Consider the following 19,512-nt stretch of genomic DNA (forward strand, 5'->3'; position numbering starts at 1 on the left):
AGATCGAATTTGAAAGTTAAAACTTCAAATGTTTGTTTAACAAAAATGTTTCATGTCTAACATCTATCAGCAACCTTCTTTGTTCCCTACGTCTTCCATTGTTCTGTCGGATAGGCTCCGCCCCCTTGTTCCATCCAGATGCAAGACCTCTGGTCATTTTGTTGGTTTTTACACCAGAGTTGAGCGGAATGCGGTTTTTGAAATGGCGGAAGGCGGAAAGCGGAATGAACATTTTTTGGGCGGAAAGCGGAAGGCGGAAGGCGGAATTTAAAAAATATCGGCGGAAAGCGGAGAGCGGAAGGCGGAAGCGAAAATTTTTTGGCGGAAGGCGGAAGGCGGAAAGCGGAATGGAAAAAAAATGCCAAAAGGCGGAAGGCGGAACACAATGTCGCTTTCAAAAATACGATTTTGGCATTATTTTGTAGTAAAAAACACTAAAATGGTTAAATTTGAGTTAAATTTTGTTTTTTTGATAAAAACTGATAGCTTTGCTGCAAAAAACCACAAAAATATCAGTAAATTGGAATAGGTGATCAAATTTTTCAAGCTGAGGAAAAAATCTTTGAACAGCGGAAGGCGGAAGGCGGAAAGCGGAAATAGGAAAATGTTTGGCGGAAAGCGGAAAGCGGAAGGCGGAACAAAACATTTTTCGGCGGAGAGCGGAAAGCGGAAGGCGGAAAGAAAAAAGTGGCGGAAAGCGGAAGGCGGAAGGCGGAAGGCGGAATTCCGCTCAACTCTGTTTTACACATTTCCAATATCCGAATTTGCAGAAAAAAGTTGGAATTTTCATTTAAAAATTGTGAAAACGAGACGATTTTACTAGAAAATCTCATAACCTTTGTGAAAATCAACATTAAATAGCAATATTCACCCATTCAATACATAAAATCCTAGTTTCAGACATTATTTCAGGTGAAAATGGCAATTTTTCATTTCGATTCCGTAAATATCTATAAATTTTTCTCATTTCTCAACATTATCAAACGAACGATAGCTTAAAACGTGTTCCAGAAGTTTTAACACATTTGCAATAGACGGATTTTCAATTTTGCTCTTCATTAGCAACCCACCTCCTCTTACAACCGCGCTCCACCGCAAACGAGAGAGTATCTGCAAGAGATACGCAGAGTTTTTTCTTTTTTTCTCGCGCCAACACAAATTTTTCACAGTTTTTGACTCATTTTCGCTGTTTTTCAAAATCATTTACGAAAAAACTTTTAAAAAATAGCGAAAATGGGTCAAAAACTGTAAAAATCTGCGTCTCTTTTGACGATACTCTCTCGTTTGCGGTGGGGCGCGGTTGTAAAAGGGGAGGACTGCTAATAGTTTCCGAGAAAATAACAAAAAATTGAAAAAAATGTCCGTAAAAACTTCTGGCGCATGTGTTAAGCTATCTTTCGTTTGATTTTGTTGAAAAATAGAAAAAATTTTAGATTTTTACGAAATCGAAATCAGAGTTGAGCGGAATTCCGCCTTCCGCTTTCCGCTTTCCGCCGAAATTTTTTTTATTCCGCTTTCCGCCTTCCGCCTTCCGCCATTTCAAAAATCGCATTCCGCTCAACTCTGATCGAAATGAAAAATTGCCATTTTGACCTGAAATAATGTCGGAAACTAGTATTTTTTGTATTTGAATGGGTGGATAACGCAGTCAGGCTTCTGAAAATGAAAAAATCATCACTTTTCACAATTAAAATTACAATTTTTGAATGAAAATTCCATAAAATTAGTTTTTCTAGTGTAAAAACCCGATTTCTCCACGAAAATCTCGAAATTTTAGCTTAATCGATAGATAATTCAATTCTCTACATCTGTATCTTATCATTCTTCAATTTCTCGCGCTTTATCATCTTTAAAAATGTCAAAAACCACCTGCTTAATCTGAAAAAATCGTGGTGGCCGAGTTTTCTCATAAAACTCGGCCACTGCGAAAACTCGGCCATCTCCCTATTTTGTGTGAAAACGAAGCTTTTCTCTTGGTTGCTCAGTCTTAAATTGTTCATTTTTTGGCTATTTTAGTCAATTTTTATCGATTTTTTCCATTTTCAGGTGAAAAAAACTGTCAAAAACACCAAAAAATGAGTTACGAAGACCACGACAAGTCGAATCAACATTTGAAATTCGAGGATGATCATTTTCCGGCGTATTTTCGCCTTTTGAAGTAAAAAATTCACCGTTTTCTATCATTTTTCAACGATTTTTCGATTTTCAGATGGAAATTCTTGGACATTTGCATTGCAAGTATGGAAAAAGGGGCATTCGGTTACTTCAAACTGTTTCAATCGTTGTTTCCCGAGAAGAAATTGGCGGAGGCGGTTGAGAAAATGACCGAGGAGATGCCCTCCTTCACGACGGACCCGGATTTTAAGAAATTGAGAGCCAGCAAGTCCGTTTTTTCAAGTCTGGCGCTGAAATTTTGTCGAAATTTCGATAAAAATTGGCCAAAATCCGATAAACTTGTGAAATTTTTGGAAACCGGAACGTTTCGAAACCGAGACGTTTTGAAAATCCGTCCAAAATACCCTCACTTTCGGTCAAAACGATTTTTTATATCAAAGTGTGCGAAAATCCGTTAAAATATGATTTTTTCTAGTCTGTCTGTGTGTCTGTAGTGTCCGGATGTCCGAAACTGAAAATTATGACAAAATGAAGGTTTTGCAGGTAGAAATTGACGTTTTTCGATGAAAAAATGGCAAAAATTGATCAAAATCTACTAAAAAATTAGGTTTTTGCTAAAAAATTTGGCCAAAATCCTATAAAATGGTGAAATTTTTGGAAACCGGGACGTTTCAAAACAACTAAACGTGAATAAATTCCATTTAATTGGAATTTAGCCGTTTGTTTTGCAAAAACCGCATTTTTAACAGATTTTGACAGATTTTATTCAATTTTCCACCGAAAAACGTCCATTTTTACCTTAAATGTACCTCCAAAACCTCCAATTTTCAATTTCGGACATTCGAACATTACAGACACACAGACAGACACGTTTGACTCGGAAAAATCTTATTTTAACGGGTTTTCGCTCATTTAGATTTGAAAAATATGTTTTTCTACAGATTTTTTAACCGAAAATTCAGTTTTCTGTCCCGGCGGACATCCGGACTTCCCGGACACACAGACAGACTCATTTTGACCGAAAAAGGGTTATTTTGGACCAATTCGGACGGATTTTCGAAATGCCTGGTTTCAAAACGGTCCGGTTTCCAAATGTCTAGTTATGAAACCGTCCTGCCGCTGATTTTTCTTATGGATTCTAGAAATTTTGCTAAAAATTGTTCAAAATCCAATAAAATGGTGAAATTTTCGGATCTTTTCAAAACTGAACGTGAATGAAAAATGCGACACGGTTTTTAATTCCCAAAAAAATCCGCCCATTATATTGTAAATTAGCCGATTTTTTTTGTAAAAACCGCATTTTTTACAATTTTTTTGCCAATTTTCCATCGAAAAACGTCCATTTTTACCTCAAAAATACCTTCAAAACCTCCAATTTTCAATTTCAGACATTCGGACATTACAGACACACAGACAGACACATTTGACTCGAAAAACTCAGGTTTTGACGGATTTTCGCGCATTTAGATTTGAAAAACAGGATTTTCAACAGATTTTTTAACCGAAAATTCAGTTTTCTGCCCGGCGGACATCCGGACTTCCCGGACACACAGACAGACTCATTTTGACCGAAAAAGGGTTATTTTGGACCAATTCGGACGGATTTTCGAAATGCCTGGTTTCAAAACGGTCCGGTTTCCAAATGTCTAGTTATGAAACCGTCCTGCCGCTGATTTTTCTTATGGATTCTAGAAATTTTGCTAAAAATTGTTCAAAATCCAATAAAATGGTGAAATTTTCGGATCTTTTCAAAACTGAACGTGAATAAATCGGCTTCAAACGGAGCCAAATTTGTGGATTTTCAATCCAAAAAAACTCAATTTTTGCTTGAAAATATGTTTTTCTACAGATTTTTGACCCAAAAATTCAATTTTCTGTCCCGGCGGACATCCGGACACACATACAGACTCATTTTGACCGAAAGAGGGGTTTCAAACCGTCCCGGATCCAAATTTATGGGTTTTCAATCTAAAAAACTCAATTTTTGCTTAAAAATGTAGTTTTCCAATGCCAAAAAGCCCTTTTATTAGAAAGTACAATAATTTTATTTCAGAGTCGATGAGAAAGCGCAACGACAGGCGGAGACTTATCTCAAAATGCGACATGAGCATAAGTACAAAGTTCAGAGGGTAAGGGAGATAGAATCGTTTGATTTTGAGTGGAAATTTAAGTTTTTTAGCTCAAATTCAAAGCGTAAAAGATCAAAAATTGAAGGTTTTATCAGGAAAATCTGTAATTTTGCGCTGAAAATCAGATTTATCACCATATTGAATCTAATTTTCCCCTGGTTTCTTCAAGAACTGAAATTTCCGGTTTTATCGATTCAGAATTTCCATAAAAATCAATGTTTTTTTACTTCAATTTCACTTTTTTTTGTCATTTTTTCCAGAGAAGATACGCTGAATACTTCTTGAAGAATGTTCTCTTCAACGAGGAAGGTCTTCGAATTGCCGATCGATTGATGTATGAGAGTGAGTGAATATTGAATTATTGAAGGAATTTTGCCGTAACTGAAAAATCTGCTCCAAAATTGGTTTTTTGATAGTTTTTTTCCGGTTTTAAATGAACATTTTCCATTAGAAATTATGATTTTTTGAAAATTTTCAGTGATTTTTATGGATTCTAGGAGGAAATCTGAATGAAGAAAGCATTTGCCTATTACTATTGCTCAGAAAATCGAATTTTCAGCCCGAAAATGGTCAAAATTGGTCATTGCTGGCCGAACTTTTTTGTGTTTGTGTATCTAGGCCACCGAAAGTTCTTCCACCATTCCGTTTACTGTTATTAAGCAGACAACACTGAAAACAAGTTGAAATGCAACAATAATGGCGAAACGGACGGGTGGAAGAACTTTCGGTGGCCTAGAAACACAAAAACAAAAAAGTTCGGCCAGCAGTGTCCAATTTTGACCATTTTTGGTGCTGAAATTTGCGGTTTATAAGGGGTTTTTTGAGTATTTTCCATAGGAATGTTCATAATCTTCTTCTACACACTTTAAAACATATTCTCAATTTTCTGAAATTCCCTTCTAAAAGTGAAGAAACTAGGCTGAAAATGATGAAAAAAATGAGAGTTTTCAGATGATTTTTTGTTTGAAATTTGGGAAAAATGCACACATTTCTTGATTCTTCAAAATTTGCAGACTGCAAGCAAGTATATGGAACATCCCATTGGAGAGATCTTCCAACGAACTGGGTGACTCATGAAACATTCAAAGAGAAGTTTTACGAGGAGAAAGAGTTGAAAAACGATAGATTCGGAATGCAGAAATTGGATCGAATCGCCGGATCGGCACGTGGAATGATCATTATGAAACACTTTGGGAATAATCCTCATTGCACAAAGGAATACGAAACTCTCGCACAGGAAGTGAATGACAATGAGAATATGGTTCATACGGATCTTGTGAAGGAGATGCTTGACGAGGGACCTGTCTTCGAAATTGTCAAAGATAAGAATGGAGAGGAACAAAGGCAGAGAGCTGTCAAGTGGAGCATTCATAAGTTCGTTTTTAGCATACTTGCGAACCGGCCGGCGTTTGAAATTCACAAATAATTAAAGGTGGACTAACAAGGTCAATATGATATTTTCATAGAATAATGTATGAGTTTCGGCGAGTTCATTTTCATATTTCAAGAACTTTGTAATTCGGTGCACAACCCGCTGAAAGCGAACGCCGGGGGCTCACTAAATCCGATTTTATGTGCGAAAAATAGCAAGAAAAATGGAAAAGTGAGGTTTATTCGTAAAATTAAACTCCCTATTGTTCGTCAACGTTATAAAACTCAATTTGGTTTCCAGAACCCTGATTCTCTTCTTGACGATTCCCGGATTCGACATGACACACCGTAAACCAGAAGACCGTGATGAATGGTACTACGGACTGCTCGACGCGATGAGACACGATGCAGCCAACCGATCGGCTCTTCACTTTTTGAATAGCAAATATTCAGAGGAACTTGGTACAGTGCACTCACATAACGGGGGGCTCTCAAATTATTTTTTTAACCGGCGCCCTGAGTTTTTCCTTGTCGAAATCGGTTTTTTGAACATTTTCAGCTGAAAAAAACGATTTTAGAGCAATTTTTAGCTGAATATCTACAGAAAATCTTGTTTTCGACACTAAAAACCTGTTTGCGGACTCAGTGCGTATTTCTCTAAAAAAATATCAAATTGCTCACTCTGGAATGCTCTCCAAACGCTTCTCTTCTCGAGATATGCTTCATCGCCGCATAAATGGCCACTTCCGTTTTTCCTGAGCCAGTCGGAGCAATGATTACACAGTTTTTTCCTTCGAGAGCCGTCTGAACGAGTTCCTCTTGATAAGTACGGAGAACCAGTTCGCCCGCTTCGAGTGATGGAACTGGAAAAAAACTAGTGAAAATGTTCAAAAATTTCATTCCGGGACGACCTGGAAAGTCTGGAATAAAGATAGTGACTGGATATTATGTAAACATTTGAAAAATTGAGTCAAAAACGGCTTAAAATAGGCGAAATTGATACAAGTTAGGTATAGTGTGTAACAGAGATGTTGGGAAGTGAAAATTTTCTTATCCGGAAGTCGGAAGTCGGAAGTTGGAAGTGATTTTTCTTATCAGGAAGTCGGAAGTCGGAAGTAAAATTTCTTATCCGGAAGTCGGAAGTCGGAAGTGAAAAAACGCCAGGAAGTCGGAAGTCGGAAGTCGGAAGTCGGAAGTTGGAATTAGATTTTTTCGCAAATATTCAAAAACTCCAAGAGAAAAATCATAAAATTGCCGAAAATCAGTGGAAAATTAGTTTTTGGCTGAAGAAAAGCCTATTTTCTGTCCTTTTAGACCATTTTTCCATGTATTTCTGCGAAATTTACTTTTCCGAAATTCCACCGTTATGGAATGACGGAAGTCGGAAATAAAATTCCTTATCCGGAAGTCGGAAGTCGGAAGTGAAATTTCTTATCCGGAAGTCGGAAGTCGGAAGTGAAAAAAACCCGGAAGTCGGAAGTCGGAATTCCCAACAACACTGGTGTGTAATAGGTTTAGAGTTGGCTTTAAAAACCAAAAAAATGAGACGAATAAGGGCCAAATTAAGTTAAATACGGCTGAAATAATACTGAAACTACACGAAACGATCAGAAATTCGAAGCATCAAAAATCTGCAATTTTCAGAGGAGCGTGACAAGGAAAGAGATCGTCTTCGTCTCCAAGTGCTCAAAGGACAACAAGTCAATGAGGAAGCTGTTGGAGAGCAAATATTCCAAACAATTCGACCACAACCAAAGGATAATGGATTCAGTAAGGAATTTATATCGATTTTTTCAGACTTTCTTTTGATTTCTACCTGAAAATCACTAAAAAATCCATAATTTCCCATTTCCAGATCCATCACTCGAAGCGGGCGAACTGGTTCTCCGTACTTATCAAGAGGAACTCGTCCAGACGGCTCTCGAAGGAAAAAAACTGTGTAATCATTGCTCCGACTGGCTCAGGAAAAACGGAAGTGGCCATTTATGCGGCGATGAAGCATATCTCGAGAAGAGAAGCGTTTGGAGAGCATTCCAGAGTGAGAAATTTGAGATTTTCAATGAAATTGAATGAAAAATTGCGTTTTTAGTGTCGAAAACAAGATTTCAAGTAGATTTTTTAAAGCTAAAAATAGGGTTTTTTTTAGTTCAAAATTGTTTAAAATGCGATTTTTAGGGAAAGCTGGCGCGTTTCCAACAGAAAAGTCGAAAATTCGAAAAGTTTTGCAGTTTTTCGAAGGAGACTACTTGAAAAATTGTGCTTTTAGTGTCGAAAACAAGATTTTCAGCTAAAAATTGCTTAAAAATCGATATGTTCCCCTGAAAATCTTTTTAAAATATCGATTTTAACAAGGAAAAACCAAATTTTTCAACAAATCTGGCGTGCCGTTGGCGCATTTCCACAGGAAACTTTCCAGTTGAAAATTTGAAAATTCAAATTTTTGCTTTTTTTTCGAAGAAAACCACACGATTTCCACATTTTGCGCCTAAACGTTTGAATTTTTTAAATGGAATTGCTTCATTTTGAATCAAAAATTGCGTTTTTAGTGCAGAAAACAAGATTTTTCGTTGATTTTCAGCTAAAAATTGTTTAAAAATGGGATTTTTAGGGAAACCTGGCGTGCCTTTGGCGCGTTTCCAAGAGAAAATTCAAAAATTCACGCTGAAATTCGAATTTTCAGGTTGTCCTCGTCGTCCCGAAAATTCCGCTCGTCACTCAGCAAAAAGAGCGTTTCTTGAAATATTGTAATGGAAAATATGTGGTCAATGGATTCCATGGATCAGAGAAAAGTGATAGTGGAGAGGGAAGACGGGATGATGTACTCGCATCACATATTGTCGTTATGACACCACAGATTTTGATGTGAGTTTTGGGAAATCTGTGAAAACTGTGAAAAATGGGCATTTTTATATGCCAAAAACACGTTTTTTCTGAGAGATTTTCAGACAAAATTGACGATTTTGACCTAAAGTGAGCCTGAGGTCATTTCCGGACGGATTTTTTCTTATATTTTCTGATTTTTTAGTGTAACCGTTGATTCAATTGAAATTTTGTCGAAAATCTGTGAATTTCAGCTGGAAATCGGTGAAAAGTAACGTTTTGATGCCGAAAAACAGATTTTGTTGGTTTTTTCAGGGAAAGATCTCGTTTTCAGTCCTGAAATTGCAGGTCTGTGCCCGGGTGGCGTTGAGCGCCTCGCATTTTCAGCCGAAATTTGAAAATGCGACGAGAAAGAGTGTGCGACATGGAGAGACGCAGACACACGCTCTCGATTTTACACACTCTCTCTCGTCGCATTTTCGCCCACTTTGAAATCTTTCAGCGCCCAAAGCGCCTCCATAGGCACATCCCTGTGAAATTGGTCAAAACGGCGAATTTTGAGTGAAAAGTTGTGAAAAACATGATTTTTTATATCTGAAAGTCAGCTTTCAGCAATTTCGAAGACAATTAACTTTTTTGAACAATCTAGCTGAATTATGAGTAGAAAGTTGTGAAAACTGTAAAAATGGTCATTTTATATGCCAAAAACACGTTTTTCTGAGAGATTTTCAGACAAAATTGACGATTTTTGACCTAGAATTAGCCTCACAAGGGAATGACCCTGAGTGTCCCCCGAGTTTCTCAACGATGTTTTCACCAAAGATAGGTCTTACCGAGACTAGAACAACACAATATGTTTTAGGTGCAACAAACTCGATTCCAGCGAATGGCAAACATTTTTCATTTTTCTCAAAATTTTTTGGTCGAGTCACTTTGAGGCATCGTAACTTTGTTCATTTTGAAGGATTTCATAAAATTCAAAGTGTTATAAAAAGGTGAAGATGTGGGCTATAAAAAAGCTAACAGGACCTTTTTACTAAAACTGAAACCTGGGAAGATACAAATCAAAACGTAAAAATTGACAGTACTCATGAAATCAGAAAGTGCCCATTTTCGAAAAAAAGGTCTCGGGGGACCATGTCTATTCGATTCCACGTGTTGAGTGAGGTACACATACATGTACAAATATATGGCTCCCCTTTCATTTTGGAGACTTATTTTCAATTTTTCAAGTTTTAAAGCCATTTCCACGTATCCCTATACGTTCGAGTTTTCAACTGAAAACGCGAAAACACAGATGATGGCGGAATATTGTTGAAACATGCCAAAACACGGTTTTTGTAAACCAATATCATGTTTTGATAACTCTATGATCGCAAATAAAACAAATCCGGCTATTAATTTTTAACGATTTTCATGTATAGGGATACGTGGAAATGGCTTTAAAACTTGAAAAATTGAAAATAAGTCTCTAAAATGAAAGGTGAGCCATATATTTGAACATGTATGTGTACCTCACTCAACACGTGGAATCGAATAGACATGGTCCCCCGAGACCTTTTTTTCGAAAATGGGCACTTTCTGATTTCATGAGTACTGTCAATTTTTACGTTTTGATTTGTATCTTCCCAGGTTTCAGTTTTAGTAAAAAGGTCCTGTTAGCTTTTTTATAGCCCACATCTTCACCTTTTTATAACACTTTGAATTTTATGAAATCCTTCAAAATGAACAAAGTTACGATGCCTCAAAGTGACTCGACCAAAAAATTTTGAGAAAAATGAAAAATGTTTGCCATTCGCTGGAATCGAGTTTGTTGCACCTAAAACATATTGTGTTGTTCTAGTCTCGGTAAGACCTATCTTTGGTGAAAACATCGTTGAGAAACTTGGGGGACACTCAGGGTCATTCCCTTGTCAGATCATTTCCGGACGGGTTGTTTCTTATATTTTTTTGATTTTGAACCATGAAAACTGGTCTAGACTGGAAATCGTGTTGTTTTAGCTGCCTGGCGCGATTTTGACGTTTTTAAATTCAAAATTTTCGAAAATTCTTAGTAATCGATGGTCATCCTATGGCACATGCGCTCTACTGCTAATCTGGTATTAATTATTTAATTTGTTATTTTCTGTTTAAAAATAGCAGAATTTATACCGTATACCGGGTTAACAGTAGAGCGCACTTGCCACTCTGACGCGGGAGCTATGCTCAAATTTTCATTTTTCCATTTTTCCATAGTTGTCAATGCCCAGGCCGGTAGAAAATTTTCAAGGCCCGGCTGCAAAAAATGGCTCTTATTTTTCGAAATTTGTTCAATTTTTCATCGAAAAAATGACAATTTTTACAATTTTCCAGAACTCCTTCTAATTCTGAATGATAGTCGAAAATTAGACTTTTTCGCGAAAAAATTTGAAAATTTGACTTTCGCGCCAATTTGCCCGGGTCTTGACAACTATGAACATTCCAATTATTCCCCCCAGAGTTGTACGGAAGTAAACTCGGAAGTTAGACGGAAGTGAGTTTTATTTTGACAATATGAAACGAACTTCAAAAATATGAAGTTAATATGTTGTATTGATGGTATTCCTACCTTTCGAGCAAAAAAATTCCAACATTTTACCTATTCCCTACCAGTAGACATGAAAAAGCAGCCGAATTTGAAACCCGGAAGTCGGAAGTCGGAAGTGAGCATAATTGCAAAATATCGGCCCGGCCCGGAGTCAAAAAATGAGCACAATTTTTTCACAAAATTTTTTGAAATTTTTTGAAATTTTCGTCAAAAATAGTCAAAAATCCTATGTAAACTTGAGTTTTATCGATATGTAAAAACATAGTCGAAAATTCGATTTTTTTGCGAAAAAATCAAAAAAATTCAAATTTTCAAATTTTTGTACTGTGACCCGGGCCGACCGGGCCGGGCCGGGCCAGGCCGGGCCGGTGAAAATTCTCAAATCGGCCCGGCCCGGCCCGGCCCGTTGCAAGTATGGAAGTGAAGACTTTTTCAGGTCTACTGGTAGGGGATAAGAAAAATTTCGGATGTTTTATGTTCGAAAGGTAGTAATACCATCAATACAACGTATTCACTTCATATTTTTGCAGTTCGTTTAATATTGTCGAAATAAAACTCACTTCCGTCTAACTTCCGAGTTTACTTCCATGCAACTCTGATTCCCACCATTTCCAGCAACATGCTGCAATCTGTCCGCCGTAACGAACGTCTCTACGTGAGTGACTTCTCAATGATGATTTTCGACGAAGTTCACTATACAACTGGAAATCACGCATACGTGAATCTCAACCGTATCGTCCAAGAATGGGAATACGATAAGCCACAAATCATCGGTCTGACGGCTTCATTGAATGTGAATGCATCGCAACAAACGGATATTAATTCAATGTTGAATGGTATCTACAGTATGCTTGCTCTGTTGAATGCACCACATTTGAGTACGATCACTCATCAGTCGAGTATTGATGAACTCAATAAATATGTCTCGAAACCGGATGATAGTGAGTTTATGAGGGGAAAATTGCTGGAAATTGCTGAAAAATGGCTGAAAAGTAGCTAGAAATAACTAAAAATAGTTGAAAATAACTAAAAATAGCTGAAAAATAGCTGAAAATGCCCAAAACTATATAATTTTACATAAAAAAAATTTCATTTTAAATGTCAGAAATTAAATTTTTCTTTTGAAACATACAAAATTTCACCATTTTTACTGAAATTTAACTTTTTTTCAGCAAAAAATTATTGATTTTCATCATTTTTAAGATAAAAATTTTTTTCTAAACAAGAAAAACTGATTTTCCCTGTTTTTTCGGTGAAAAAAAAGCGTTTTCAGACCTGAAATTGGTCAAAAACGACGAATTTTGACTGAAAATTTGTGAATTTTAAAATAATTTTTTGTGTCAGACAGTCAGTTTTTTGTTGTTGAAATTTTGACACAAAATATTGCGAAAATATGAAAAAAACCGAAAAAATCACGATTTTTATGATGTTTTTCAAAAGATTTTCAGATAAAATTGAAGATTTTTGACTAAAAATTAGCTTGACATCATTTCCGGACGGTTTTTTTTTCTTATATTTTCAGATTTCGAGTTTCTTTCTATCAAAAATTGCTTTTTTCCTCAATTTTTAGTGTTCCTGAGTTAGTTTTACAAAAATTTGTTGTATTTTGAACTAATTTTGAATGCAAGTGCGCTCCATCTCACTCTTTCTCCCCCAGTAAGTCCAATAGAGCGCACTCGCTTCTTACAACCGCGCTCTACCGAAACCGCGAGAAAATTCTGTGCTAAATTAAGAGACTCAGAGAAAAAGATACATTTTTCAAGGGGATTTCGGTGGAGCGCAGTTGTAAGAACTGTGTGCCGAGCGAATAGATTTCTTTAAAAACCGGAAAAAACTCTCAAGTCGTGAAGAAATGGTTGATTTACTGTCATTTTGCTGAAAAATAGTATTTTCCTATCGTTTTGTTGCCTAAATCTTCTAAAAACGTTCTAAAAACCAAGTTTTTCAGCCAAAATTTTGAAAAAATCGCTAATTTTCAGCTATCGAAGTGGTGCAACCGGGTGAAAATGTGCTCCGCTCACACATCGATAACTATCTGAATACGAAACACTATAAACTGGTCGCGGAGCTGGAGAAACTGTCGAAATCTCGTCACAACTGCTTCCCGGCCGGCTCATTCCGTAGTTTTAAGAATGCGAAACCGAAGGAATTCATGCTTTACGAGTCACTTGTGCAGAGTCTCATTCAGGATTTGAACAAGTTGAACACGCCGGATAAAATGGTCGCACAGAAGTGGACTAAGTATATTAGGGTGAGTTTCGGCGGGAAATCGCTCAAAAATGGCTTAAAATTGGCGAAATTTTGCTGAAAATCGACGAAAATGGGTTTGAAATCGCTTAGAACTGCTCAAAATCGTCTCAAAACGACCTAAATTAGTCTTATAATGCTCCATGCCGCCAATTTCGGCCCTTGGTGTAGATTTACGACGCGTTGTGTATATTTACGGGGAGTTTTGTAGATTTACGGGATCTCCGGGCACATTTATTAAGTTTACGAGGATCTTCGTGTAGATTTACGCTTGTTAAATGTGGATTTACGGAGTCGTTGTGTAGGTTTACGCGTTTCCGTGTAGATTTACGAGGATCTTTGTGTCGATTTACGCTTGTTAAATGTGGATTTACGGAGTAGTTGTGTAGGTTTACGTGCCTCCCTGTAGATTTACGAGACGTTCTGTGTCGATTTACGCTTGTTAAATGTGGATTGACGGAGTTGTTGTGTAGGTTTACGCGTTTCCGTGTAGATTTACTAGATGTTCTGTGTAGATTTACGGGGAGTTTTGTAGATTTACGCTTGTTAAATGTGGATTTACGGGGAGTTTTGTAGATTTACGCGCTTCCGTGTAGATTTACGTGACGTTCTGTGTAGATTTACGAGGATCTTCGTGTTGATTTACGCTTGTCAAATGTGGATTTACAGAGTCGTTGTTTAGGTTTACGCACTTCCGTGTAGATTTACGAGACGTTCTGTGTAGATTTACGCTCCGAAAGATTCTTTATTGAAATAAACTGAAAAAAATGCACGACAAGGAGCATAACTCGTTTCAGACTTATTTTCAGACTGAGCTCCATGCTCCATGGCTTTTTGAATCGATTTATAGCAAAAAACTTAAATTTTGCTGTATTTTCGACCAAAAAATCGTATTTTTATTGCAAAAAAAACCCAATTTCCAGGTGTACATCGAAGCTCGCGGAATCGTCGATGTGATGCCAGCAATGGTCGCCTTCAACTTCATGGAAGAGTCGATTCGACAGCTGAATAGTGAGCACACATTGGATCAATTCAGTGATTTCCTCACTGACAAAGTCTACGACCCACTGAAACAACGATCCGAAGGAGTTGAGCCGGAAATTGTGAAAAAATTAAAGACAACTTTGGTAAACCAATTCAAAGAGCAACCCGACTCGCGTGTCATCATCTTCGTCACCCAACGAAACACGGCTCAACGCGTCAGCGAGTTCCTTAATGAATCTGGAATTCTGGAGCAATTTTTGAACACAACGACACGTCAGAAGACAGTCGGCTACGTACTGGGAACCAATAATACAGGATCCGTGCAGCAAAGTCCACAGGAGCAACAACGAGTCCTCGAGCAGTTTAATAGTGGAAAACTGAAAGTGATTGTGGCGACGTCGGTGGTGGAAGAGGGTCTCGACGTGACTTCGTGTAACCTAATTATCAAATATAATTGCTCATCGGCGTCGGCGATTCAATTAGTGCAAAGAAGAGGACGTGCGCGTGCGAAGAACTCGAGATCGGTGCTGCTCGCGGTGCACTCGCGAGTTCAAAATGATGAGAGCAATGCGATGCTCTCCGAGAAATTTATGAGACAATGTGTCAAAATTATTGAGCAGAATGGAAATAAGATGTTGGAGAAGGAAGTGCACAAGGCTACGGTGGACATTCAGAGACAACGAGCCGCGGAGGCGGCAGAGTTGAAACAACAAATGGAACGAAACGGACGGAATATCTTCACAGTGAACTGTGCGCAGTGTCAGTGGACGTTCTGTAAAAGTACGGATATTAAGAAGGTGTCATCGAATTATATGGCATTCCATCCGATGGTTTGGGATAATGTCTCCGTTGAGTCGGTGAGTTTTGTGTTGGGGGAAAAAGGGCTGAAAATTGCAGGAAACCTTTTAAAAATTTTACTTTGGGAGTCTTTGACATTCAAAAACCAGACATTTCGAGCCGAAATATGAGAAATATCACTGAAAACCAGACTTGCAAAATATCGGCCCGGTCGCCCGGAGCCAAAAAATGGGCACTATTTTTTCACGAAATTTTTCGAAATGTTTTCAAATTTCCATCAAAAATGGTCAAACATCCTATATAAGCCTGTGTTTTATCGATATGTAAAAACCAGACTTGTCACGGGCCGGGCCGGGCCAAAATCAGGAAAAATCTCGGCCCGTTTCGAAACATTTTTTGAATTTTTTTTGGAAATTTTTTGAAATTTTTTGAAAAAAGTATAGTTTCCGAGTAAAAATTCAAAATTGAATAAAAATGTGAATATGTATGATAATTTAAGCATTTTTACTCTATTTTTTCGAAAAATTTCAAAAAAAAAATTGGTAAAAACGGGTTCCCATTTTTGTATCCGGGCCGACCGGGCCGGGCCGGGCCAAGAGAAATTTCGGAAAATTTTTCGAAAATTTTTTCGAAATTTTTTCTAATTTTCATCAAAAATGGTCAAACATCCTATATAAGCCTGTGTTTTATCGATATGTAAAAACATAAAAATTCAAATTTTTCTATTGTGACCCGGGCCGGGGTGAAAATTCTCAAATCGGCCCGGCCCGTTGCAAGTCTGCTGAAAACTGCGCCGTTTCAAAACGTATAATTAGAGCATTTTGGTAACTTTGGCGTTTTGAAACCAGGCATTTCGAACCTAGACATTTCAATAACAAAATCCACGATTTCGGTACTAAAAATGTGAGAAAAATCACTGAAAAAATTAGAATTTTCTGTTAAATTTCTCAAAATGACTCATTTTTCGGTGATTTAGAGAAACTACTCAATTTCGAAATGTCCACGAAAACTATCTCAGTTTTTTAACAAGCGCCGGGGTTCCAGAGTTGCGCGGAATTCCGACTTCCGACTTCCGTTTTAGAATAAATCACTTCCGCGCCAGTCTGGCCCGGGACGTTTCAAAACTAGTCGTTTCGAAACAATGACACTTGGCAAACTTAAAAACCAGACATTTCTAAACCATGTTTTTTGTAACCGGACGCTTTAAAACCATAACATTCCGAAACTATGACATTTGACAACTTTGCCGTTTTGAAACTATGACATTTCGACACTAAAAATGAAAAAAAATCACTGAAAAGTTAGGCTCCAAAGTTAGGTTTCAAATCGTCTTGTCTGGACCAGAGTTTGGAATTCCGACTTCCGACTTCCGACTTCCGGGCATTTTTTCACTTCCGACTTCCGGATAAGGAAAATCGCTTCCGACTTCCGACTTCCGGATGAGGAATTTTTCTTCCGACTTCCGTCATTCCATAACTGGAATTTTCGAAAAGTGCATTTCGCAAAAATGCATGGAAAACTGGTCTGAAGGGACAGAAAATAGGCTTTTCTTCAGCCAAAAATCAATTTTCCACTGATTTTCGCGAATTTCATGATTTTTCTCTTGGAGTTTTTGAAAGTTTGAGAAAAAATCTAATTCCAACTTCCGACTTCCGGGCGTTTTTTCACATCCGACTTCCGACTTCCGGATAAGGAAAATCGCTTCCGACTTCCGGATAAGAAAATTTCACTTTCATGCAACTCTGGTCTGGACAATCGGCAACTTTGACGCTTCGTAACCATGACATTTCGAAACCAGCCATTTTTAAACCGGACGTTTCGAAATCATGATATTTAGCAACTGTGACAGTTCGAAACCAGACGTTTTGAAACTATCTAGCAGAGTTGCGCGGAATTCCGGCTTCCAACTTCAGTTTTGAAAATTTTACTTCCGACTTCAGTTTTGCAAATTTTACTTCCGACTTCCGTTTTGAAAATTTTACTTCCGACTTCCGTTTTGAAAATTTTACTTCCGACTTCCGTTTTGAAAATTTTACTTCCGACTTCCGTTTTGAAAATTTTACTTCCGACTTCCGTCATTCCATAATTGTAGAATTTCCGAAAAGTATATTTTGCAGAAATACAAGGAAAAATGGTCTAAAAGGACAGAAAATAGGCTTTTCGACAGCCAAAAATCAATTTTCCACTGATTTTTGCGAATTTTATGAACTTTTTCTAGGAGTTTTTGAATCTTTGTGAAAAAATCTACTTCCGACTTCCGACTTCCGGGCGTTTTTTCCACTTCCGGCTTCCGACTTCCGTTTTCAAAATTTTACTTCCGACTTCCGTTTTAGAAAAAACTCTTCCGCGCCACTCTGCTATCTAGTTTCAAAACACCATTTCACGTTTGGTGTCGAAATGACATGGTTTCAAAACGTCTCGGTTTCAAAACGTCCCGCCGCCTATTCGAAATTGTAAAAACAGAATTTTCATTAGTTGTAGAAATGTAAGACTTTCAATGATAGTTTGTGTGAAAATTACCGAATTTTCGATGAATTCTGACTGAAAAATTCCCAAAACATATGAATTTTCAGTATAACTATCTCTGAAAATCGCATTTTTCCAGCAAAAGAAAGCACCTTCATACCGTAACGAAGACACTCAACCTCTCAGTATTCTGAAGTGTCACAAATGTCAACATCTCGTTGGAAAAGCGTACAAAATGAGGTACGTTTTCACGGAAATTTCTGAAAATTCCCATTTTTTCTCAATTTCAGAGGAGTCTACTTGCCCCAATTCGCCGTCAAAAACGTCAATTTCGTGGCACAAAACAACGACAACGGAACGGCGACGAAAGCGCATTGGTCCGGCGTCCAGGATGAGTTGTTCTTCATCGGCGAGGCGACTCAACACGATTTTGTACGGTTTTTTTTGGCGGTTTTTTGTACTTTTTGACCGATTTTTATTGCAGGAAATCATGCTGAACGCTCTCGGCAACACTGAGGCGAATATGGACAAGAAGCGAATTCTCGACTTGGATTCGAAGCAACTTATGAAACTTGTCGAGTCGAAGAGATTGTGAGTTTTGAGAAAATCGCAGCGAGTCAGACGAATCACGCTGCGAACTCGCAAGCTCACAGCTGATATCGAAAATACGCTGCGAGTTCGCAAACTCACTGCTGATGTTGGAAATACGCTGCGAGTTTGCAAGCATTTTGAAAAATACGCTGCGAGCACGCAAGCGTTCAAAAAAAATACGCTGCGAGTAAACGTAAACTCACTGCGAGCTCGCGAACCTACTGATAGTATGAAGAATAAGCTGCGAGCACGCAGACGTTCTGAAAAATACGCTGCGAGCTCGCAAGCTCTCTGCTGGTATGAAAAAAATCGCTGCAAGCTCGCAGCGAACACACTAAAAGTACGCTGCGAGCTCGCAAGCAGGGGAAAACTCGCAGTGAGTTGGAAATAATTCACTGCGAGTTTTAACAAACGAATTGCAGTGAGCAAAACGAAAATTCGCTATAAGTTACGCTGCGAGTTTCGAAAAAACGTAAACTCGCAGCGATCACGCAAGCAGACGGCTCGCAGTGAGAACGAACGATTTCACGCTGCCAATACAAAAATTTCGAGTAATCACTCGCTGCTAGTAATCTTAACGGCTTGGCGAACGCAGGTGCGTCACTCGCAGCGAGTTTTTTCTTATCTCCCCCCAAACGACCTCAAATTTTCAGCCTTGCAATGAAAGAGAAGAAAGAGCAGGAGGCACGAATGAAGAGAGCTGAGGATGAGGAAAACGGAGTGGTGCCAACTAACGGATCAACCGAATTCAGTGAGGACGAGGATTGATTGGATGATTATCATTTAATTCCCCGCTTTATATATGCCTTGCCTTTATTTGTTTTATTAATGATTTCATTCCCTCTCCGAATATGATACTGCTGGTTATAAAATTACAGATCTTGTGAATTTTTCAGAATTTTCTCTTTAAATATGTATGACATCACCCACTTGAATTACAGAAAACATATTTTGGTTAGTTGTTTAGAAGAACAAGGAAAGTAAACATCGTAATTTTAGGGTCACATGTTTAATTTTGACTTGAAATTCAGTCTCCGCCCCCCTAAAAACATAAATTTCAAGTTTTCCGGACGATTTAAGTACAGTAACCGGTTGTTTTGGGCGCGGAGTCGAACTTTGCGTTGGAGCGCGTTTGCTTAATTTTTTAAAAGTTTTTTTCCTACATTAAAGTTTGAATAACAGCCCTTCACCGAAATCTCAAGAAATTTTTTCGAGTCGCGTTGCGTGCGCGTCGCGGTTCATATTGCCTGCGCTTCAAACGATACGACAAATAAACGTAAAACTCTTGGCAACCAAGGTTGAGAATGCACTTAAATCGCGCAAAAAATTTTGTACAATTACCAAAATCTTACAGTGACCAAGACCTACACTGACCAAATATTACACTGACATTTCCGCATTGGGCGGAGCTTCATGTAACCATAC

At 38.0% G+C, this 19,512-nt stretch overlaps 2 protein-coding genes across 2 annotated transcripts; one reads left to right on the forward strand and one right to left on the reverse strand.

Annotated features, from left to right (window-relative positions):
- Positions 1-2,075: 2,075 nt before the first annotated feature.
- Positions 2,076-18,855, forward strand: GCK72_000397 (uncharacterized protein; the record flags this gene model as incomplete). Its single annotated transcript, XM_053722466.1, has 16 exons — positions 2,076-2,158; positions 2,210-2,383; positions 4,169-4,244; positions 4,505-4,586; positions 5,258-5,618; positions 5,917-6,077; positions 7,260-7,385; positions 7,471-7,634; positions 8,296-8,477; positions 11,617-11,942; positions 12,981-13,252; positions 14,172-15,089; positions 17,636-17,736; positions 17,787-17,928; positions 17,981-18,087; positions 18,741-18,855. The coding sequence occupies 16 exons, from the start codon at positions 2,076-2,078 to the stop codon at positions 18,853-18,855; spliced, it is 3,390 nt and encodes a 1,129-aa protein (XP_053591111.1).
- Positions 5,876-7,598, reverse strand: GCK72_000398 (uncharacterized protein; the record flags this gene model as incomplete). Its single annotated transcript, XM_053722467.1, has 3 exons — positions 5,876-6,040; positions 6,297-6,478; positions 7,508-7,598. The coding sequence occupies 3 exons, from the start codon at positions 7,596-7,598 to the stop codon at positions 5,876-5,878; spliced, it is 438 nt and encodes a 145-aa protein (XP_053591112.1).
- Positions 18,856-19,512: the final 657 nt, after the last annotated feature.

This window comes from Caenorhabditis remanei, chromosome I (assembly GCF_010183535.1).
Source record: "Caenorhabditis remanei strain PX506 chromosome I, whole genome shotgun sequence".
In the NCBI taxonomy this organism is placed as follows: domain Eukaryota; kingdom Metazoa; phylum Nematoda; class Chromadorea; order Rhabditida; family Rhabditidae; genus Caenorhabditis; species Caenorhabditis remanei.